At 30.6% G+C, this 26164-nt stretch overlaps 3 protein-coding genes across 3 annotated transcripts; 2 read left to right on the top strand and 1 right to left on the bottom strand.

Moving 5' to 3' along the window:
- Positions 1-366: 366 nt before the first annotated feature.
- On the top strand, positions 367-1313 carry bcn92 (LYR motif-containing protein bcn92). Its single transcript, XM_018537681.1, has 2 exons — positions 367-723; positions 1006-1313. The coding sequence occupies exons 1-2, from the start codon at positions 641-643 to the stop codon at positions 1196-1198; spliced, it is 276 nt and encodes a 91-aa protein (XP_018393183.1). The 5' UTR covers positions 367-640; the 3' UTR covers positions 1199-1313.
- An 871-nt stretch (positions 1314-2184) lies between these two features.
- On the top strand, positions 2185-4833 carry Syx16 (syntaxin 16). The gene is made up of 5 exons (XM_018537660.1): positions 2185-2463; positions 2531-2743; positions 2919-3126; positions 4178-4434; positions 4624-4833. The coding sequence occupies exons 1-5, from the start codon at positions 2383-2385 to the stop codon at positions 4831-4833; spliced, it is 969 nt and encodes a 322-aa protein (XP_018393162.1). The 5' UTR covers positions 2185-2382.
- Positions 4834-7381: 2548 nt separating this feature from the next.
- On the bottom strand, positions 7382-25987 carry LOC108772163 (oxidative stress-induced growth inhibitor 2). Its single transcript, XM_018537650.1, has 8 exons — positions 25950-25987; positions 20910-21232; positions 10546-10664; positions 9604-10058; positions 9076-9329; positions 8743-8999; positions 8197-8604; positions 7382-8052 (listed from the first exon to the last, which is right to left on the bottom strand). Exons 3-8 carry the CDS (start codon positions 10604-10606, stop codon positions 7811-7813), a joined length of 1677 nt encoding a protein of 558 aa, XP_018393152.1. The 5' UTR covers positions 10607-10664; positions 20910-21232; positions 25950-25987; the 3' UTR covers positions 7382-7810.
- Between the last annotated feature and the right edge of the window lie 177 nt (positions 25988-26164).

The raw sequence follows: 26164 nt of genomic DNA, 5'->3' as shown, positions 1-26164 counted from the left end.
TTTCATTACTTTTACATATTTTTATACTTATTCATACAATGCATAAATAAGACTATTTTTAAATGTATTGCAAATCCTAATTCACATTGATTTCAAAATTGTAAATGATTAACATTTCTATCTCATATAAACTATAAAAGGTTTATTATTTTTATGTGTATGCATTTATATACATTATACATATTAAATTATTTTAAACTATATTATAATATAAGTACAGATTAAACTATGTACAAAATTTGTTTATTATTCGCCTAAAAGCAGAGAATGCTTTAATTCTTTAATTCACATGAAAGTTATTAGTTATTTAATGTAAATAAACATTCGGAGGTTATGTAACAAAACATCAATTTTTTTTATCAGATCGATAAATTCGACAAACATCAAATGCACAATTTATAATAAATACCAATAGTATTATCATAATTTGCGACTAGTATAAGTTCATTTATATACATGGAATAACTACAAGCAACCATGCAAGCAACTTCAAGACGCCATCAAAATATCAAATCAGCAGAGTACTTCATAATTCTACATAACCACTATAACATAACCATGTGCCCGGATCCGGACCGCCACAGTAGAGTCGGATTAGTTGCATACAAACTGTAGTAGATTTTTAATTTATAGAAATATAATGGGTCCTACTCGAGATGCGATTCTGAGCCTTTATCGGAATTTAATCCGGGAAAGCAAAAAATGGAACTCGTACAATTACAGGTAATATAATATCATTACAAGACGATCTTTATAAACACCTAAATGAATATTTATTTCGTTTTTTATTTTGCTTAAAGAAATATTATTTAAAATTTTGTCCCCAAGAATTCTCATAGCAATACATTAATAAGATTTTGTTTCGTATATATTTATATTATATAAAAATAGTGTGTATAATGTTTTTTATTTTGCAAATAATTATGTGAACCATTTAATTGTGCTTTTTATAGTAGAGAGTGACAAAGGGTGTATGTAAAAAAAATAATCCTTTGGTATTTTCAGAATGTATGCTCTACGAAAAATACGACACGAATTCAAAGAGAATAAAGCATTAGAAGATGAAGAAAAGGTTAGGCAGTATTACGCAAAAGGACAGGAAACACTGTTGATGATCAAAAAACAGGTCATACTGGGTGATCTCTACAGTACTAGGCCCTTAATTATTGAAACTAAAAGCAAACTACCAACACAGTAAAATAGAATACGATTACAATTATTTAGTTTAATATTGCATCATACATCTGCTTTTATCTATCATTTTCTTTTAATATTACAAAATAAGCTAAAGTTAAGGAGATCAATAATCATCATGTGACATCTATCAAAAATATAATTAAAAATTGTGATTATTTGATTATCTCTTTACATATTGGTATAAAAAATTCGATAGCAAAGATATATTTCATTTACAGACCAAGTATATTTTGAAGTATTTTTGTATTTATGTGTGTTGTATATATAATTAAATACATTGTAAATGCTTTTCATATTGTTAAAAAATAAAATTTTGTTAATGTTGTAACATTGCAAATTTTACAATATATCAATTATACATCATAAATATATAATATATTAAATGTAGATATAGAATTTAAATCTGTCATAGAAATAAAAAGATATTTCAATTGTATTAGATACATTTGTCATTTAAGAAATTTAAATTACTCGATCTATAGCAAATTATATATAATTGTATAATTTTTTACACTAATTCTCAAATTTTTATCGGCAATTGTAAAAAATAATGTCAAATAATTTATCACAGTAGATAAAATAGATTATGAATTTACCGAATGTCTGCGTATTCAGAATTGAATTAATATCTACAATCTACATCGTTATAACAATAAATTTTAAAAATCGATGAAGTATCACAAGAGAATATTATTACAATTACCAGATAAAAGAAAGGAAGTTGCATAAAAAAATGTAAAAAGTTAAATCTTATTTTCGAAAAATGGATAAGAATAATCGAAATACAAGTAAATAAGCAATAGTTTAAGCAACAACACTCTAAACGCGTATTTAAATTTACAGATCAGATCCCTTTAATTTTTACATATTTATTATTTTTTATTTATAAATATTATACAAAATTATAATCTGAGTATGGCATAAATTAATTGTTAATTTTTAAAACTCAATGATAAAAATAATTTTGTAACTCTTAAATACTAATGTTATAAAAACTGTAAACTAGTATAAAGAATGAAAAGATAATATGCAAGGAAACATAAGCTGAACACACTTTGAGCTCCGCCGAGCAAGATGGTAATCAGCTGTTTCAAGATGACAGCTGATCCGGTACGTGGTGCGTAGTGCGGCGTGATGAAATAATTACGAGATCATATTGTGATAAGAAGAGATAACAGCACAAAAATGGCTACAAGAAATTTAACTGAGCCCTTCATTTTAATGCGAAACAATGCTGTCCAGAGTAGGCACATTTATGCTGAACAAGTGCGTATACTTAACCTATTCCAATATGAAATTGCTTTTATCTAATACTCATAATGTGATTTTTCAGAATCTTACTGATATTGTAGCACTGGTGGAATCAGATTCTGACGTATCCAACAATGTCGAACTGAAGGGTATGAATAATGATGCACCTCCCGCCTGGGCAGATGCCTTAGAAGAAACACAATACATCCTAAGCAGATTACGGGTGAAAATAGACAGTTTGGTCGAGCTACACTCTAAACAGCTCACCAGGCCTACCCTGGATGATACATCTCAGGTTTGCAAATTCCTTATAGTTGTAATTCAGTTTTTTTTTTAAGCTATTAAGAATCAGATAAACTATTCTATCTTGTCCTCTCGCAAAAGAAGAATTCATTGATTAAGTAAATTACTTATAGTTCATAATAATTGTAACTATCAGGATTTGAAATATATTTTATATTACTTTGTAGGAAGAAAGACAAATGGAACAACTAACACGAGAGATTGGACGTGCATTCTCCAATGGCTACAGACAAGTACAAACAATTAAGTCAGCTGGCAGACACGAAACTAAGCCCGCAGAACGTCGGCTAGCTAATAGTGCAGTAATGGCACTTTCGACTGCATTACAGGAGTTAGGTCTTCGATATAGAACTGCACAGAACCATTATCTGACACGTATGTTCTTCGTAATTTAATAAAAATAATTAACCGTTAATTGATATTTGGAAACTATGCATTTCGGATCATCTCTATGTCCAGAACCATTATTAATATGTCAGTGTTTCATGAACATTACAGTTTACTTTATAAGAGCAAAGAGCAGTTTAATACTGAGCTGCTACTCCAAAGAATTGCATTTGTGTACACTGTTTAAAAGTCAGAGGTATGGAAAGGGGAAAGCATTGATCAGTTTTTAGTGACTGGTCTTCGGTATTCTTATGCTGTAGCTATTATCTCTGTTTAGATTATTAGGATGTTTTTGTATCTCTATAAATTGTCTATATTTTCTTGGAAAGTATAAAGATATGGTTGTGTTGTTGTAATTATTTAACTAAATATACAATATTTGATATCCTATCTTAAAGTCCTCTGATAATGACTGTGATAAGTTTTAATCTAATGTCACGTTAATGTCTTTTATCTGTAGATTGACCATTCTCCTAATCTCTCCAATGTATGCTTGTCCACAAGAGCATTTTATGTACTTCTGCAGAGCTAAATCAGAGTCTTTAGTGTTTAGGGTCTTTTTTTATGATTTGTCTTATCTTTTTGAGGGATTTAAAGACGATTTGAATTTAAAGAAGAATTTTCTTCCATCCTCCCATAAGTTAAAGGAATAATAGATAAGATCGACATATTGTGCTTATTCAATGTCGATCCGATCTGTTGTTCCTTTAACTTATGGGAGGATGGAAAATTAACGTTGTCGTCTCCCATACCTTCACCTGCTTTTCCTACTTCAGTGTACATATGTAAAAACAATTTTTCGAAGGAACTGTTCATGCTGCTCCTCGTAGTCCTCACCCTAATAAAGTCAACTGCAATATTCGTAAAGTATTGGTATTCTAATAATAGTTCTGAGGTTCAAATTCATTGTTATTTCCGTAGATAATCCACAAAATGCATAGTTTCTGTATAAAAAATACCCGTAAAAATTTCGGAAGTAACTGTTAATATCTTTAATAAAACGTAATATTATTTATGTATATTTAATAAATCTTTGTAGAGGTGAAATCAAGAGAAGAGAGGAATAATCAATTCTTCGCAGAAGATCAATCTCTTTTAAATAGTATAGCAACCGATTCTTGGGTGACAGAATTGAACGAGGCAGCTGGTAATAATTGGCAAAAAAATGAGCAAAGACAGGATTCGGTTTTATTGCAGTTGGAGGAGCCGGAAGATAGAATGAAATTAGCAATGGAAAGAGAGGACCAGATTGGAAGTATAGTTCAAAGTATAGCAGATTTAAAACATATTTTTAAGGTAAATTATATGTATACAAAAATTATTATGAATACTCTCATGATGTAATAACTACAATATAGCAAGTAAAACTCTTCGATTTAGTAAATTCAAATTGTTTTGATATTTATTTTGATATTAGTGCATGATAATGTGCACGAATAGCATGATAAAGTATTAAATAAAAATCTGGAATTTTGTTATGTACAGGATCTTGCAGTAATGGTACAGGATCAGGGTACTATTTTAGATCGAATCGATTACAATATAGAGCAAACGCAAGTACAAGTACAAGAAGGTTATAAACAATTGAAGAAAGCTGACTCATATCAGAAGGCTAATAAAAAACTATATTGTATCGTGATTCTCGCGGCTGCTATTATACTACTTAGCTTCTTGTTCGTCATATTTAAGACGTAGAATCAACTATAATTAAAATAAAATTAACGTGAAAATATACTTGTTGGTATTTATCGTGTTCCATGAAATGAAACGTCTTTATAGAACTGTATATAATGAAGGAAAGTTATTTTTTAAAATAATCTGTGTAAATTTTCCTCAAGTGTTATTGTCAGGAAAAAACAATATATTTGTCGGATTATGACAAAATGTCTTTCGGTCCATCTGTTCATGGATTATATACAATATGATGGAAATAATAACTATGAATGTGGCATTAACGTTTTTAATCAATGTTAATCTTGCTCTGTAGAAATTCTAAAAATAATTTCTCATAATGTCACGTAATCCTCATAATTGCGATTTTAAATGATATCGCTGTATTTTAATTCTTATATATAATTAAGAATGACTGCAAATAACAGATTTACGGTAGAATTATATATATATATATATATCACATTTAATTGTATATTTTTTATAGCGATAAATTATGTTGTTTGTTTATTTATGTTTATTATTGTAATGATAAAAATGAAAAACTATGCAGTTTGATTTTTTTATATCTGTATTGTAAACTGTTCTATACATCCAATTGTTAAATGATCATTCCATAATAAAATAATAACTGAAGTTGAGTCTTTTGAATTTTCTTGTGTATACATACACAGTATGGTCTATATGTATAAGATATTACAAATTGTTTTTTTACAGAAAGCACAAAAGATAACAATAAGATGTTCTGACACTTTAAAATTAACTGGGAGAGCACTTTTTGTGGCAGATGAGACTGTTCGCTGTTATATCTTTGAGAGACAGGTGACGATTTTTTCTCTCTACTTTCGGTTTAAATAAAAACATAAATTTATAACTTCTGATATAATTTTCATTCTGTATGTAAAAATACGTATCTACCAAATATAATGTGCTCAAGATTTATTTACGTAGTCTCTTCTATTTCATTGCATCTTCTTGAACATTGCATTTCCTATCACAGATTGCGTATTAAGTATTTTTCTATCCATAGTCCATACGTATCCCTGTCATCGTAGTTAATATCAATATATTAACTTTCATATCAATAAAACTTCTAAAAACCATGTTACTATACTATAAACGATACGTTTTAATGTTCGCTTTACCTCTTATATGTATACGCTACAGCAATTCGCTTCACTGCTAATATCAAATTCGTAACATTATATTATATATTAAATACATTTTAGGCTTACTATTACAGCACGTATTATAACATATAAGTTTACATACATTTAATATAATAAAAAAGAATATTTCTTGCATTTTCGTTATCATTGCATAATACGTTATCAAAGAGTAATATAAAAATTTGTATTTAAAATATAATAAAATTATGGGACAAGTACCACATTTCTCTTTTTTTAATCCAGCTTTAAGTTGAAGAAACTAATTAACTTAATTTTAATATGTAAATCTTAATTAATGTGTGATTGTATATAATTAGACATAAATAAAATTAAACAAAATATAAATAAGGCGCGTGGTTTATAAATTAAATGTAAATAAAAACTATTAAGTAATAAAAAGTAAGTTTTGTGGAAATATTTTGTACTAAAGAAGGTAGTGTATTATATGTACATATAGATTATACTAATAACAGAGCGTTACTAGCCTATTTCACTAAAGTAATCACAGCTTATTAATAAGAGATGTAAAGGCATATTACACGGCGGATTAAAGATGTTATGTAAAACTTAATATGTGATAATCTTATTTCGTGATGTGTTTTCATTTGCAAATTGCCAGGAAACAAAAATACGCAATGTAAAAATGCTTGTGCGTTTCAATAAGCACAATTCTCGGACCATTCCAATAGCGTTTTTCACTGGCAAGGCTAATATGTACTCAGTGCACATTAAAGTCGTTATACACTACTCTAACAGTGAGATATCTCAATTAATAAAATGCCTATTGTGTATTTTGTCAAATAACACAATAAAATATATTGAAGAATTTATGGTTTTACTCATTTTTTAATTTTTATTAAACATATACTTCTATGTCGATTTGTGTACAACGGCATTAAAGTACACTGAGTTCGCAGTGAAAAACGCTATAAGAACTATAAATATTCTAACCTCTCATAAAAATAAAAATCATTAAAAGCATTCCTATATATACATATATCTATAAATATGCATAAAAAAGCATTTAACTTAATTATAAGAAAGGCAAACACAGATTAAGTCTAAGTACATATATAGCATCAGAATTTATATCGGGAGTTTCGTTGTAATACTCGTTATTCTTTACGAAACTCGTTACAATACAGACTCCAACAGTTATATTAACTGTATATACACTTTACGAGGTGTAGAATCTAATAAGAGTATATTTGTGGAGAGATCTGTAATGTATAATCATGAAAAATTTGTCAATAATGTACTACACCTGTACCTAAAAACAAATTATTAAACTTAGATGCAAATATTATTGATAGCATCTCTCACATACATAATTCCCTTATCAAATGGAATGTTAATAAGTGCGAACAGATCTAAAATGGCATTTAAACTCATCTTTTTCCGCACATTGTCACTACTCGCTGAGTAAATGTTGTAATGATGTTTTCGCCCTATAACTTTCATTAAGAATACGTTTCGTCCTTAACTTTTGCAACGCTCGCGTGCGTTATTTTATCCTTAACATTTGTTGATATGAATAAAATGAGCGTCGCAAACGTTAAATAAAACGTACCCTAAGAGATATCTCGATGAAACAATTAGTTATTACATTTAAAAATCGGTCATTTCCTCGCGAAGGGTATAATATAGAAAGAATATAAAAATAATTTTAATAGTATGTACAAAGACATTTACCCAGCAATCTCTTGGTATAAATGTTAAGAACTAAGCGATAGTTACCCTACGAATTGAGCAGAAGTCACACGATGGCATTGTTAATGTGTCTATATATAAAATAATTTTACTAAGGTACGATCGAGTCGCTGTCAGATTTCTCAGGTGTTTGTGGTGCACAGAATATGCGCCAAAATTCCAAGCGCACCGCCCAAAACAAAGCGAACAAAGTTGTTACCGACTAGAGGTCCTAATGCATAAAGTCCTTTTATCGGTACATTAATCACCTCGTATGTAAAATCATCGATTTCAATTGGATTTGATTTGCTATCGATCGGCTTATCTGTGAATTTACCCAATCCTATACCGCTATCTTCTAAGTATGACAAGTCTGGTTTGTATCCTGAAATAAATTATTAAATATAATAACATCGACGAATTTACAAAATTTACGAACTCAATACTAAAGCCAATATCTATTATCATGCTCAATCTATAAGTTTTATTAGTTTGAATTATAATATTGAGAAGTACATATGATATTTACCGATAAGAATAGCTGCAATAGATACTTGAAACGTGTGCAGCTGACCGTTTGGAGCAGAAAGAGTGACTGTCCTCTTCGCACTTATGTTTCCATGCTCGTGATTTTCAGAGAGATTGACGAGTGTATATCCTGGCAAAGACTTGTACAAAGGATAATTTGTACCTCCGTCAGCCATCATCTCGTACACCTTATGATACTCCGGATATATGGAATCCGGTAGCCATTGCAGTCGATCGTAACTGGTAGTTATTCTCTCGGCGGTCTGTTTGCCCCACTCATTTAACGAGTTGCGGAATGCGTGCAACACAGGTATGCCTCGAAAGCGTGCAGCCATAATCGCGTCGGCTGCGCTTAGACCTGCTCCAATTACTAATACGGGTGGAATCTGTTTATCGGTCGAATCTTTGCCTATGGTTAACAAATGAGATCAAATCAAGAACGAATTACATAATAAACGAATGTATGAAAAAGAAGACAACTTTTTTCCAGAAACTACCAAATTATGCAATTATCTCTATTTCTTTATATAAGTTTCCGTTTGCGTACCGTGCTCGCTGACCAAACATCCTAAACGAGTCTCGAGATCGTTAAGATCGTGTGTCACCCATTTGCGATTCGTGTTCTCCCCTAGGATGCCAAGATGATTCGATAAATCAGTCGTACCAGTTGCAAGAACCGCCCTTTTACATCGATACCGAAATCGTTTTCCATTTTTATTCTCGTAACCGTCTACAATCCAATTATATTCTCCTTTGCTCTCAGGCGAGTCCGAATTCGGTCTTACTGAAGTAACTGTGGTCCCACTGCAATAAATTGTTTCGTGAAAGTCTGCATTGATGTCAATAACGGCTTTGTGTCAAATATTTCAAATATATATACCATCGGAAGTATTGTTTCAAGCCTTTCCTGCGCACGTAGTCCTTGTAATAAGCTGCCACAGTACCCATAGAAACTCGACTAGACGCCTTACAAACATTCAGTTTTTCTAACCGCGCATACACATCGCTTTCTGCGGCTAAAACTGACTTTTGTAACTGTTCGACTTCGACGAGTTTCTCCCAGTGCCTTAAATCCAAGTCAGGAAGTGACATCCATCGGCTCAAACTGATAGTTAGTACATTGGGGTCCATAGACTAGAGATAATCGTATTAAAAAAAGCGTTAAACTAAACAATACAGAAAGAACTTTTCATAGTGTAGATAAATGTGTTGCGTTAAGTAATACTTATAATAAGCCTTATCAATTCGCAACATAAAATTTTTAATTTATCAATAATTGAAATATTAGATATGTTAATTTATCAAGACGCTTTCTTTCATCATTTTTTATTCATCGTTTTATACTTTATGGAAAAGAGTCCATTATTTTCAGGATCACACAGAGAAGTGAGAAAATTGTGTCACGTACTTGCCAAGCACCGCCCGGTTGGCCTTTGCCAAGGACAACGTGGTCTACGATTCTGTGTTCGGGATGCTCGTCAGCGGAAATCCAATTGAGCAGCGAAGCCACATCGAATCCGGCGTCGACGCACGGATGTTGCAGTTGATCCATGAGAAGAGCCAGCGGTCGACCGCCGCCTCTACCCTCGATGCCAGAGGATAGACATTCGAGTTTGCAGCGTGTACTGCGCGCTAATCCGCCTCCTTGCGTTTTGCTGACACTAGACTTGGAGCACTGACGACGACTGTTGGTGGTTACATCACTGTTCGTATCGTTTAGCGTGTCACCGCACTCCTCGTTGCCGATTGTGCAGAACCGCAGTCGCGCTGTCAGCATATCATCGCCCGGATGAGGCTCGCCGGTATAGTAAGGCCAGTTTCCGGCGAGCATGTACGATAGACATATCCCGCTGGGCCCATTTCCTGAGGATCAAAAATTGTGCAGATCTTTACATAATAATCTTTAATATTTTGACAAATGAGCTGAATTATGACTGTTGATTCAAAGACATTTTTGTTAACCTTCTCACAAGTTTTTTATTTAACACACTCTTAAAATAAAAATTTTAGTTTCGTAGGTCGCGTAGGAAATTAATACTAAATTGCTGAACGTGACGTTAGTACTAAAATTGTTAACACGATAAGAAGTTCATTGGTTTTTACACGCGCCATACAACAAGTATTAAATAACCATACATATGCACATTTATAAAATTTGATTTGGAGAACTGAGAATTCACTTTTAAAATAAAAGTAAAATTTTCTCATTTTTAATATAAAACAAATTGAGTTTGATATAAGATGCGTTATTACAGGAAAATATATTTCTTACTATCCACAACGTGTTGCTCAATTTTGTAGATCTTTCAACCGAGTTATTAAATTTTCTCAAGACATTTTGTATACTCACCTATGATGACAACATCTTTATAAATGACATCGTTATCGTCGACCTCAAATACGTTCTGCATTTTTCCTTTTCGTATATTCGATATCTGCTTAAACGCAATTTTCTTGCTCGTTTGGCTACTGCAAAGAAGATGATTATTTTGTCGTAAAAATGTTATGTAACATTTTACATGTACATAAATACACATAAAATTACAAAAGAATAGAAATAACGCATCTGTTATTGTCATTATTTTTCTGAAATAATCTTCAATTGCAGCGATTATTTTAACATTAGTCACGATTATAACCAGTGAGATTTTATTACACAAGAACACTTATCATTACCCGATGACGACTAATTTTTCCTGACGAGTAGATAATTCCTCTCTTGCAGAATTTCCTGTATTTCAAAATATTAAAAAACAAATCTACAGATTACTATATCTTTAATATAATTAAATGCATATATATATATATATTATATAGTTTAAATATTTATTAAATATATATTGCATTTCACTTTCAAAATTACATGAGTACGGAAAAGATAAGCAAACTACGTATGCCATAAGTTTTCTGCGTATTAGTTAATTGCACGGTACGTATAAAAGGTCGATAAGATAAACGAAGTATACAACTTCTTTTGATGACTTTGCGACTTATGAATGTAAAGTATTACAAATGTTATCTCTTCTATAGGTAATCAATGTAAACGTTTTTACGGCAATCCATGAATTGTGTAGAATGTAAAGTAAGTGCACCAGTTAGTGGACAGTTAATGAAAATGACCTAATTATTGAACACAATGACAAAAATTTTAAACATTAGACCTTTAATGACATGTATAATTCTGTTATCTTATATCTATCAATATACAAATTCATTGTGTGTACAAATTTAATAAGGCGAATTTCTTTGAATCATGTGTATATCATTAACAGCTTAATATTTTAAAAGCTTAACATTTTTGTCATTTCGTGCAATAATTGAACAATGTCCACTAATTGATATATTTATCTCTCGATCGCTTGTGTTTTCCATCGTTAGCATGAGATCTTGAAGATAAGCGATGGTCATGTCGTTAAAAAGTAAAAGTCATGACCTTCGTTCTAATTAGTGGTCTTTACTGGCGTCATGTTTCCTACTCTCTAACGCTTAACCAGTTCACCCGGTATAATTACCGTGACATGAATCAGCAAACCTTCCTGCTGATCAGCCGTTAAAAATGGCCTGGTTGCTCAAATAGGCTTAACGACAAAAAAAATATATATATATATATAAAGATGTAAAAATGGAGGACAATAAATGAAAAAGCTTGAACGGAAAATTGTAAAAATTCGTACAAAAATATTATTAGACATCAGAACCCGACTTGATAAAAATATATGGACTATTTCACTCATTTAAATTGAATAAATAAAAAGTTGCTAGAAATAACATTATAAATACAATATAATAAATAATAACTGCACAAATAATAATATAATAAATGTATAAAACATATAGAAATATGATAAAAAATCAAATTATTATTTACGTTTAAAAATAAATCGACACATATAAAAGCATAGAAAGCGTTATTAAGAAGAGTCAATGGGATGTCTAGTTTATAACCGAGAGAGATTAACTTATGCATTTCCCTCATTATGTACCCGTCGTTTCTACTCGAGATCACCTACCTGTTCCGCAAATAACCGGAGAAAACGTCTCGATAATTTGTAGCGCGCGCACTCATGGTCCATTTTCATTATAATACTTAACAGTTAAGAATAGCAACGTTACTCGAGAACGAAGATCAACGATGGAGACAAGAATTGACAATGATCCAACCATTAAAACAATTTTATTTCATCGCGAGTTTAACAACAGTGTTGGAATTTGCGATTATAATTGTATGGTAAAATATATATAATTATGGTTCGGAGCTAACAATATACTTTTTATATAAAATCATATAGAATCATTATTATTAATATTATAGCAATAATGTAAGTGTAATTATTATAAAAATTTAGAGCTTCTAATTATAACTACTTATTTATCTTTTGACTATGCAATCACAAATAATTAAACACTTTCTTTCTTTTAATGTATTTTATTTATCTTAAAATTTATTTTAAAAAACATTTTTATGTTATTTATTACTCATAAATAATGTTATTTTAACACTAAGAATTAAATATCAATTTAACACAAAATATTTAAATAACACGATCATATATATATTGTGTTACATTAAAATACTCGAATATATTAAAAATTTTAACAAGGATTTGAATGAACATTTTCTAACACAAATACAAAATATTTTTTATTAATTAATGTAAAGAGATCTAAGATAAAAATTATCAAAATAAACATTTTTATAAAATGAGGACTGTGGGGGTGCAGATGAAAGGATGAAAACAGTCACAGTTTTAAAGATCAACGGCAAAAAATTGTTATTTTTTTCTTATCGAGTTTTATCTCGAAGAAAGAGCAGCTACTATATTTCACCAGCAATTTCTGGGAAATATAACAGAGGAATCTCATCATGAAATCTATCGAAGGTAAATGGTAACGATTATTGTATACGCGATTACGTCGATATCGATCGACAGAGTTGACAGTGTCCCACTGATGCGCAGGATGGTTTCTGTAGTTGACAATGAGGCTTTATTCACGACGTGTACAAATATTCAAGCGATCGGCTTACATACTCTTGCATGTCACCGGACGACAGCGGTTTTACTATTCGCCGCGGGAAAGCTGAAATCGATGGAGAATAACGACAATATAATCTATTGCTGCGTAAAATGACAAGTCATATAGCAACGCAGGGTACGTCGAATCGATAAAATACTTATTCTCAAAGAAAATTATAGGTATTATTACGCATAATAAAGGTTATTCAGATAATAATCGAAGTATACCTTGTATCATGAATATAACGTTACCTTCAATGATGTGCAAGATACTTTTTTTTAATACCTATAAAGTACAGATACAAATACTCTGGAAATTATGTACCGAGGTGCACGTACAGATATTAGAAAAATAAAATACCTACAAGGTATACAGATACCTTAAATGTATCTAGGTACTTTTATTCACTGACATAAACATTTAGAATAAATAGATATTTATGATTTCATCCATATATGTATAATATTTTATGTATTACACGTATTTAATAATATACACACATAAATATTCTACGCAATAAGCTCAACATGTTACACATTAAAATGGAGTAATCCTTATAAAGCTATTAGTTTTTATTTAAATAATTCATTTATGTATTTTGTTTCAAAATCATCAAACATCCAAAATTGTCATCGGACAAATGATTTCGTCGCGGCATTATAATTTGTTAGCCTGCACTAAATGCACGCTCAACAGGCGCGGAGTCTAATAAAGGTGTATTATATTTGAACACGCTTTTACCGAACTCCTGTTGAATGTGCATTTAGTGCAGGAAAGTATCAACCCTAAAGTAACTAAAATCTAAATATAGGTACCGATACATAAGAAACCTATTTTTTTAGCTTTTCTTGCACGATTTATCTTTTCTTCTTTTTTTCTCCTACATGAAGAGAAAAGGAAGAAAGATGAACCGTGTTGTCCGATTTATAAAATTCAGCCAATGAAATATAGATTTCGGTTAAGACTGAATAGCCTTATTGACTAAATTTTAGGATTTTAAGATTAAGACCAGAAGCATAAACTCGAGCTGTCAGAAGTCCAGCTAAAAAGAACAAGCTAAAGAAATTGTATCTGGGTATAAGTTCCTAGCTAGGTACATGTATACCTCTATAGGTACTGCACACTAGTCACCTCGCATTCAACCAGAACTTTATTTTTAGAATCTCTCTCACGTTATACATTGCCTCCAAATACATCAGAATTCCAGAAAGCACACGCATCAGTTATTATCATCATTAGTTCTATCATTGTCGGAAAAGTTTTCTCTCATTCAATCCTACGTATAAATAAACGATAAGTGTTGCGGCACGATGCAAAAGAGAGCGAAGTTCTTCGGGGCGGACATAGCTTTTCCGGCATTTATCATTTTAATTTATTATCCGATAGACTAAAAACACATGAAATAAAACGTAGAATGGAAAGAAAAATTCACTCCGCAGAGTCCATTAAGACTGCGAAAGATGTAAGAACGTTACGTATTAACGATCGCAAGTTAAATCGATAACCACCTGAATACCTCCTTTCACAAGATACGTATAAGTACAAAACGATGCTTAGGGTCAACTGGTCACGACTCGTTCGATATATCCGGTTTACGGATATGACTATATATTTATAAAGGAATCTGCCCTACATGAAATCTCTACTGAAATTTTTATCATGTTCTATGTCCAATGTCATATCTGTACTAAAACTTTAATCGTATATTCTACATCCTGTAAAGTATAAGACGACGAGAACTGGGCCATATATGTAAATGTCAGCGCAATTAATTACGATGCGTGATTTTTGCGAAAAGTTGAAGATTCAATCGCGGTTGGGTCATTCGTGTTCTGCACATTCCTTTTCTTTAAGAAACTAGGAGTATCAAGTAATTATACAACATTTATGTACAATTATATATATATGTATGTGTGTGTGTGTGTGTGTGTGTATACATATATTATATAAAGCCTTATAAATATTTTCTATATAAAAATGTATACCTTCTAAAGAATATGTAAAAATCACTTGATATTTTATTTTATATCTATTATATATAAATATTTATATATAAATATTTTGTTTGAAATATATTTAAATATTTAAGTATTTTGTTTATACATATTTTGTATATTTAAAGTGATGAAAATTAAACTAGGACACAAACGACCCATCGTGTGCACTAAAAGTTAAGTGTACTCGGTAGTTACAATTAACAGCATTTTATCTATATCTCAAACTTTTCAACGTATATGTGTTTTATCTTTATAAACGCAAGCGAACATAAGCTGTGCAAATATCGGTCGTCAAAGAAGAGTGATTATGTTAAAAAGGCGACACGCGATTTTGAATATGCGACATTATGTATGTATACGTGTGATTAAAGAGTGTAAGATGGTTGTCAGTTTTTTTTATGTCTGATATGATATATGCGAGTGTGACGCAACGGGCGCGTTGCCGCCGTATCTTTACCGACATCGTAACAGGTGCGTTTGTAAGCACATTTAGATATCTACTACAGTTCTAACAATGCGGGCGCTTTGCGCGTATTCTATTCTTAATCGACGATTATTTATGGCAAGAAGCGAATCGAGGCGCCTGAACGGAATTTAGTTATGATGGAGATAATCAATTCCAGAACAAAACGATCGAAAGGCTCCTCTTATAATACACGAAGCATCTTCATCGATCGATGCCCTTCGTGATATTCGTTTCAAAAATTCGTTATTAAACAAAGGGCATGTATTACAAAATTATTTAGAATGGATTGCGACCGGAATTATTCCGTTTTTCTTAGAAAATATAATAGAAAAGGGGGGGAATAAGTGAATAAATCCAATCGGAATCTATTCTGAATAATTCCACAATACATGTCCTAATCCGATCCCATTTTGCACGAATTAAAGTTCACAAGTTTTACGCTTCAATTCAGTAAAAAGAGAATTTTAGACCGCACAGATTACGGAAACATTGTGATAAATTTTCGAAATTAAATTTACTTTCACCCATACATATAAGATAAAATTATATATGAATACGTTTCTGCATGCAAGTACATGCGGTTTTTTTTGTCGCCTTTTTTCCTGTCCCTACCGGATTCCTTCCCTCTCTTTTGCTCTCATGAATTCCAAAGAAACGAAACAGAGGAATGTGCGGTCCAGCAATCTAATCTCGGAATGAGTCACGAAATTATTTTACCAGCTAACTTTTAACTATCATTTTCTTAGGTCCGATTGTACCAACGTTTGACTTTAAGTGACGCTTAAAAATCCGTTTTTTTTTTAAATCGATAAATTGACAGAGAGAGACAGTTTTAAGCCTAGCTTAAAAATCAAATAATGTTGGTGCAATCAGGTCAGGCCTTAAGTAACTTTAAGATAACTAATATTTTTAGTGAGATCTTTTCTAAGAAATGTAACACAAAGTTCTCGTTTTACATGAAACTGATCATAGTTTGAATTTCTCTTTGGCTTAGAGAAGCGATGATAATACATGTTGAAAGATGCTGATGTATAGATCGTAAATCTGTTAGAAGGAGTTACCAGACTCAATCGAGAATACCTGCCATGCAAATTTGGAATCGTTTTTCGACGTCAGAAGCGACCTTAACGAAAGATGATGCGTAACTTGAGCGTAGCTTTCTTACAGTCATAAACAAAACTCAGAATACAGAAGAAAAATGATAGACAAGATTTATGATGTGTCACAGAGTGTACGAGATCATCTTGGAATATAACACTTTGATTTATTATTACAGCCATTTCCTCGACCCTTAAATAATTCAAATGGTAAAGTACAAAAAAAACATCCCGGCCGAAACGAGATGAAAGGTATTTTATAATATTTAAATGATTTTCACGAAATATTTTCTTATTCTTAATAAACAAACTTTTATTTAGTTTATTTATATTCATTCCATTCGTAATTCAAGCACGAGACAGAAATTATGTATAAGCTGACAAGAAGTTTTTGCAATCGCTAATACATGCTTTGTCTTGCACACAGTAAGAATGACTTAGTCATCAAATCATCAGCTTTTTGCATTAACTTCGTTAATAATTGTAAGCATTTTTCGCAGAACACATGTCAAATAGACAAATAGTAAAATGTAAATGAACTTAAAATACACAATTATTTGTTTATACGTTATACAATAAATGCAAGGTTATACTGATTCCAGTTGAGTGTTGCAAAAAACAACAAAAAACCAAGAAAATCCATTGTCGGTGAATGCAAATCTATTAGAAGATAAATATGTATTTTTAGAAAAACGCGATCGATATCGCCATTCATTTTGAGAAACCGGATTATACACAGTATCACTTCGTCCGTGAAATACATGCTGATGTTATGTTAATCAATTTCATCAGACGATTCAGTAAACACAAACCGTGGGGATACCCGGCTCTTATTCGGCGCATCAATTATCTCGGTATTTAACCTATGTATTGTTACGGGTTAATTTCTACAACAAACTCGCTCGCGGCGTATTAATGTGTTTATAGCCGTTACGTTCATTAGCCGACTGAATAAAATGACATTTAGTAGTTAGATACGCAATAGGAACAGCATTTGTTTAATAGCAGATTTGTTTAATCACCAAACACCTGTATATTCCACGATATTGTAGATTAACTTTAATCTTGGTTTGTTCTTCATCTTTTTCTAATTCTTAGAGAGAACTAAAAAAGTTAAACCGACATTAAAGATAATTCATAAGAATAATGAAAATGTGTAAAAAACAAACTATTTTAGTTAGTAAATAAAACATTGGGGGCCGATTGTTCCATCTTTCGGTAAAGTTTACCTGTTAGGTAAATCTGGCAATTCGCGCATGTGATTGGGTAATCTTGCTACTTACCTGACAGATAAACCAAAAGATCATGGAACAATCGGCCCTCAGTGTTTTAAGTAACAATTTGCAAAATATATAATATATTTGTGGATTGTACTGATGTTGATTTATTTGATATTATCTTTGTGCGCTTTCGCTTTTTGATGCACCTATTGTAATTTTTTTTACTCCGGATATCATCGTAATACGAATCATGAATTTTGTTTTTTTATGGAAGAAAAACGGATTCGGATGTTCTTATGCACATTGCAAATTCCACGAAGACGATCGTCGTTGAATTTCGGTAAATGGAAAAAATAAGACTTTACAAAATTTCGCAATATACATCATACACTTGTGCTTTTGCTGATAAGAAGAACCTGGCAGTCTGTAATTACCAATTTTTTTGTGAAATCAATAGTTATGTAAAGCACATAAACTGCATTCGTTTTGCATTGCAAAATAAAAGAATATTGTTTCCGCCATAATTTCGTAGCATGATGCAGCGTGATTCATAATGTACTTACGCTAATCATATTGCGAATACATTCAGATACTATAATCAGAAACAAGCATATCAAACAAACAGATTGATAACTTTATTGCCTTTTACACATATATAGTATCTATATTTATCGTGAGTTCGTTTTATTCTTTATCTACCAATTAAAAAAAATTTTGAATTACTTAATATTATCATTAAAAAATGATAAAATAATTACTACTGAGAGCTATTTTTGCGTTGCTTTAATTTAGTAAATGCTAAGTCATTATTTGAAAATTTATTCCTAAAGCTCCTTATATCTAGATCTAAAATGTTTTGCTTTGTAATTTATCTGTCATATGAGTATTTCTATCAACACTAAATTATTAAAATTGTACATATTTATCAAGAACATAAATAAAGATTGTAGCCAGAGGAGATAATTTGATAATCATTATATTTCTTGATGCAAATAAGTACGATAATAAATCGGTATGTTTAGGATTGGTTTTTTCTTGCAAGTCACCATTTGTTCCCACCTGGGATGGCGTAACATGTTTACGATAACTTTAAAAAGACAACTGATAATTAAAGCGATGCATAAATTAAAATCTTGACGTAAGAGAGAATTGTATTGAGAATATTCAAACCGTACCGAATTTTCAACAAGAGTATTCACGATGAAAATTATGGAGTACATCCTGAATATCCGCCAAATTTCGGCGAGCTAAAATACGCGCGCAATTAAATTACGCCGCCCAGGTGATAAATTTATACCATCGGTCGTTGACTTCTGTAATGTTTTATGTAACGAAAATGAAATTACGATAATGTTATTAGACACAATTGTGATTTAAAAATTTTTTAATAGATATGCGAAATATACGCCCCTTCGTTTATTCACTACGTATTCTATCGATATCATATTGTAGGATAAAATGTTAATTTAAAATATAATATTATATAAACTAATTATCAATATCTATATTTTACTTGTATTATAGATAATTGCAAAATTTAAATTTCCAATTTTACATTTAATGTTAATATTATTGTTTCCATTACTCTGGGATATGTCTATAAATTTAATTTTGATATCGATTACATTCGGTTTCCTACTTCATTATTATTATTATTATTATTATTATTATTATTATTATTATTAGATCAAGCTTCCTGTTACGAAATGCGGAGCTTTCAAGGAAGTTCACAGGTGGATAATTAACGAATTAAGTGCCGTTGCATGCTTCATTCATCGATAATTACGTCACTTATCTTACTTGGAAAAGCGCACGTGAACAGAAATATCATATTATATCAAAATAAATATGCAAATGTCAAACGAGTTCGTCAAAATAAATTTTGATAAAGACTATATAATTCTTTTAATGTCTTAATCTGAATCATGATTACAATTATAATGATGTTTGCGCGTAATATGTCGTACACAAATGATGGATTACTGCTTTTATGAAACGATCATTTCTGTCACTACAATATTATCTCTAAAGGGCAAAAATGTAGGTACGCAATCCATTTCCACATAATAATGTTCATGAATTAATAATGACGTAATATCCATGTATTCTTAGACTGAAAATAAATTACATTACCTTTGCGTTCAGAATATCCGGTTAAAAATTTAATTATTTTTTTATCTTATTATTCTTTAGAATATTCTAAATAAAATTCGATTTTAATATATCTATAAGTTTGAAGCTCTCTCTCTCTCTCTCTCTTTCTCGTTATATTTTTAACGGATAAACTAAAAAATCTTTAGGATATTTGCATTTTATTATATATTATGTGTGTGTATTTATGAGTAAAATATACTCTCTCTAAAACTTTTAGAGTAAAATCTCTTAAGGATTAAAACCTGAATTTGTACAGATAATAAACCAATTTTTTAATTAAAAACCGAGCCAGTTTTGGAAAAGTGCACTTTTAATCATATATGGTTCAATTTTCAATTTTTAAGAACGAGATTTCACTTCGAAAAACTTGGAGTGTGTATGTATATACATATTGTAATAATCTGAAGGTTCCTATTCAGATATAATAAAGAAAGTTTCGACTTAAGAGAGATACATTAAAGTCAAATTTTATTTATAAGATTCCTGTACAATCCGCTTCATGTGAAATGCGGTATAAGGATCTTAGAAAGTATCCACGTAGTATATACACAACACGTTCTTGTCTTCTATTTTCCTTTTATTTCCCAACTATCAATCACGCTGTCATTTTATATCTCCTTCGGTATTCAGATAGATATAATTGTGGATCGATAGAACGAGTAGATTGCTATCCACGACGCGTAGTATGTCAGGAATCATGCGTATAAGCAGAGAGAGAAAAAATCGAGAAAGATGCATATATCTCATATATATCGTATACGCACCTGTTTCCTCAGAAGGGCGTCGATCTTTTCTGTCCTCTGATTTTCCTGTCGCACGTCGGATTCAATTATCGAAGAATGTAAGCTTCGTTAATCGACCAGTTACGTCGGAGTACGACTAATGACAACAGTTGTTCCTCACCCGGCGACGGTTGGCGTCGTACTGAAACGTGCACGCCACGCGCGATCGTTTTTCCCGCGGAAGCTTCGTATCCGAAGGCCGCGCGATGAATGGCAATCTCACAAGGCAATTTCAGCCGTGAGATATCTGTCCCTTCGATGCAACCGTCATGGTGCAATAAGATTGCGTTTGCGGTACGACTTTCCTGCAATTAGAAATATCCTGCAGTTTGACAAATGTTAAGTATCGCTTAGATTTGAAAAGATAAAAACATATACAGATGCGAAAAGACGATCGCTACGACGATTTTGTTTAGATTTATATATTTATATGCTCATTGATATGTATTACATGAATTTAATATTTTATTAGTGCACATAACACTGTATATTAAAGAAGCAATGGCAACTCAATCTCCTGAGTTAAATAACATCTTGCATAACATTTTTAACTTTCATGTGTGTCAAAATGTAAATTAATTCATTTCTGTGGTTAGCTTTAAAGCAAACAACGTTCACATTAACGTATGCACTTAGCAACATGCATAATGAACTAAATTTAAGTTAAAAATACATTTGCTTGGGTGAAATTTGTTAATTCTATTGTTTTAGTTTAGTTAAGTTAACGACGTATTGAGTAAGAACAGTGGCGACCTTAGAAATAATTAAAAGTAATTCAAATTGGATATAAATAGAGTTACAAATTTGGCATTATGAATAATGAACTCAATAAATTAAACTGAAAGCATACGTAGGCAAATGAATGATTATATAAGCATCGATGGCTTATAACTAATTGACTTCCGCTGACAGTCATTAATGACAGGATAAGATTTCAAAATGACGTCTATTGACTAGATGACTAATTAGTTGGACAGTAAAAAAAAGTTTTGGAGTTAAAATATGATTTTATACGCTGTTCAAAGAGTTAATATATTCGATGGTCTGGTCGATATGATTATATTATCTAAATTCAAAGCCGAGACTTTGAGATGATTAATATAACGAAAAAAAAGAACGAAAATTATGACGTCCTTTCTGCTAACAATAAGTCGGCGAGTCACGTTTCTGTTAAGTTAAGACGTCACACTGTGAATATCTTTCATATAGATTACATTTCATAGATTACAAGTATGGGTCGTTCTTATCGATCCACGTTACTTATATGACATCAATAAAAAAAGATAGCTAGGGCATGATGTAAAGTTAAATCGCATTACCCTTAATACTACCTTACTTTTTTTCTTGTAATTGCACAGAAAAAACTCTTCGCTTGTACAACTTTTCGACTTTCGATATTGAACCTTCTAATAATTAGTCCTGAAATTAATATTCTCTTAGAAATGATATCCTTGTTGACTTTCGATATTGAATATTTAAACATTCAACCCCGAAACTGATCCTTTTCAAGAATTCTAATGGCAAATAATTCAAAAGCAATCTCGCTAATTACGCGCAAAAGAGATTATTTTCTTTGAACATGAACATACGATAAAACAAGCGATTCTCTGATAATAATGCCATAACATTAGGCAATAAAACGACATTTTGCGTAAGGGCTCACGATTGTTTTTATCAAACTTAAATATTCATGTGGAAAGATACAAAGCATGAATAAAATCAGTTTTTTTTTACAATTAATTTGACGAGAATTGAAAAACTTTATTTTATAATAACTAAATTAAATATAAAATATATGTTAATATATAAATAAAAAATGCTAACTAATTTGCTAAAGAGATAAGAAATTTTCATGTAATTCTTATATGATAACATATGATCTTCTCTATGTGACCACAAGATAAACTATGCTAATGAATGATTCAGATGAAAAAATGATATCAATAATATCGATTTCAAAGAGATTATAGCAAATTTAATGAAATTGCTCGGCCGTTTGTGTAAACCGGACAAGTGATCGAGAATCGTCATAGCGTATTTCCGAACATATCTGATCTCAAGATTAATAAGATAGCTAAGTACTAGAATTGATAACGATATAAATAATTGTGAAAAAGAGAAAGACGTAGAAGAAAGTACACGATTATCACTGTGATTACAGCGAATATTTCTCTGTGACGTAATATGAATGGAAATATATTTTAAAGTGGTAATAAATAATGGCTTCTTAATGCGGAGCAAGGTTGCGATATAACATTCTTTAATTATCGTTATCGATAGCTAGCATTTAAACCGCAATATTACAACGCCATATTTCTCATGTCACAAAACAAAAACAAAAAATATCTACCATTAATATCGCCTATATTAATCATTAAACAACGCCGGTCGGCAGAACTATTTGGGTACTACATCTTCCTGAATTAATTGAAATAATTCACGACATATGGCGAATGTTGCAAATGTGGTTTCTGTCGTCGTAAAAGTCTATAAAAGATCAAAAGAATGTCTATTTCCTATTCGCGAAACTGTAAATAGAAACGAATGAATAATTCGATGTTCTTCTCATGCATAATCTTCGATACATTAGATACTAAATTTAATCGTCGATTTATCAACTCAAGAAAGCTTTTTTTTTAGGCTATTTATGATATCCTATTCCATACATAACCACGCGGTAAATGTGAGATATAATATTTTTATTTTTACATATATAACACTTAAATAACGCTTATGTGAGTACAAAGTTGTTCGAGTGTCGTAACAAATGAATTATTTCCAGACATTACGAAAAATGACGTAACATTGAGAACCTTCATGGAAGAAGCATCTGTGTTCCGAAATTAGAATCGCGTGTGCGTATGCGTGTGCGTATATTCAAACGTGAAGTAGACATGTATGTGTGCGTGTGTGTGTAATATATATACATATGTATATATAACATTTGTACATATGTATATATAAAATATACATAATATATTATTAAAATATATATGATACATTAATAATACATATATACGCTGGAAAGCTATATATAACTAAATTTTAATAAATACATATTATTATTTGAACAGTAGTAATTTAATATTTATTTTACAATAAATAAATAAAATACTTACAAAACATGATAGTAGTTAAATAAAAAATTAATGGTTTCTCTCTGTGTGTATATATATATATATCAAATAAATATTATATATGTTTACATTTAGTAAATATTTTTCAGCTAGGATTATTAAAATAAATATTTGTTAAAATTTAGTACATTTTTTTGTATATACACGTATTTATAAAATGTTTTATAAATATATATATAAAATGTATATAAATATATAACATTATATATATATATGTATATACATACATTTGTATAATTACTATTCAGTCAAAATACCTATTTGTTAGCATTTCCGATACTCTTAAATTGAATTTTTCAAAAACAGAGAGATAGTAATGTAATTATAATTTTATGTAAATTATAATTCAACGAATATACCATACATTAATAACATACAAACAATATTTTTAAATACATTTGAAAAATATTATATATATATAGCATTTAATTATATTTTTATATGTATACGATACAGAAATATAATTATATGTGTAAATATAAAATTAAATAAACATCTATTGCACAAGCAGACATAACCGGATGTTACTGTAATTTTTTCTATGCTATCAACATCGAACTGCTTATTAAAATGCGTACGCGACGCTTACTAATTAGTAGGTATAATCACGGACGTGTTGACGTGTACAAAAATCGTGAAATATTAATGCACCGCGAGTAGTGAAAGGCAAACAAAAAATTTGAGATATGTATGTATATGAAAGATTGATGCGCCGTACATAAATAAATATTTTTTGCATTTGACTGCATTCTGGAATGCAATTAGGATTTTCTATGTATTTAAAATCAAGTTTTATCTACATGGTAAATTAATAAAAAAGAAAATTATATAGATTATATAATACATATAACTATAGGTTTAATTAATCGCGAAGACGAACGATTACAAATTAATTAAATTACGCAAGAAATTATATTAAAAAAGTATTGATATTTTTAGGTCTACTTCAAGTTTAAATTTATTTCGCTTCATCGATCTATTCTATTGAATTGTGCTGATCAAAATAATCTCCTGTATAATAGAGGAAACACAGGAACGTGAAAATTATTATTACGATATTACGATTTCCACATCAAATCTCAAAATAGACCCGCCTAGTTTACCTGGCATGAAATATTCATCTAATATTTTTGAAAGAAAATATAAAAACAAAATATCTATTTTCAAAAAATATATATATAATCGAAATCTCTGTCTAAAATTATTACAGTTTACTCAATAGAAAGCAGCGCTCCAATTCTTACGCTATAATATATATTTGTCACATATTTCTATTATTAATATATATATCTCTCTGAATATACTCGACTTTGCCTATTTCCTGCTTGTTCTCATACGATCGCCGCGTCCTCAGATTTGAATTAAAAATGTAGTCTATAAAACTTCTTTATGCAGATAATTTTCACTTTAAAAACTTAAAAAATTATTAAATAGATATTATTGATGTTAAGAATGTGTTTATCAAACCGTTGAAACCGTTTTACACGTCTCGTGTAAAAAGAGTATAACTACCGTAACTAGTAAATTAAAAAATTACTAAACTAGTAAAAAAAATAGTTAAAAAATTATTTAATATAGAAATTATAAATCAATTAAAGTGGATTTTAATGCTTAACAAAAAACATTATAAACATTTTGTAAACGTCTTTTTATAATATTTATTAAATAGTAAAATAGTTTAATAAACATATCAATTTTATTTTTTAAACGCTATATGTTTATCATACGATTTTTTAAATGTTATTTATTATACAACTGTGTCTAATTTTGAACGTAAGTGTGTTGTTTGGGAAATTAAACAATTTCCATTGTTAATTAACCAAGTACTTCGAGACTGATACCGTTAATTGCGTCAAAAATCAAAAGGCGTATCAAAGACCCTTACCTGATCCGTCCAGCACGTCGTCATCGTCGACCGTCTTAGTCCGGATTGCAGACTTTGATCCGATACATCGCACGGGGATTCCGTTGGACATTCGTGCCGTGGACGTTGCGATTGCCAGTGGACCGCCGATGCACGTTGACGTTCTCAGGTACCATGGTGAGAGAACGGCCAAGCGTGCGAGGCGAAGATGCAACGTCGCCCGGGTGCAGGACGCG

The sequence above is a fragment of the Cyphomyrmex costatus genome, unplaced genomic scaffold (assembly GCF_001594065.2).
Source record: "Cyphomyrmex costatus isolate MS0001 unplaced genomic scaffold, Ccosl1.0 scaffold18, whole genome shotgun sequence".
Lineage (NCBI taxonomy): Eukaryota > Metazoa > Arthropoda > Insecta > Hymenoptera > Formicidae > Cyphomyrmex > Cyphomyrmex costatus.
This window is presented reverse-complemented; position numbering and strand designations above follow the sequence as displayed.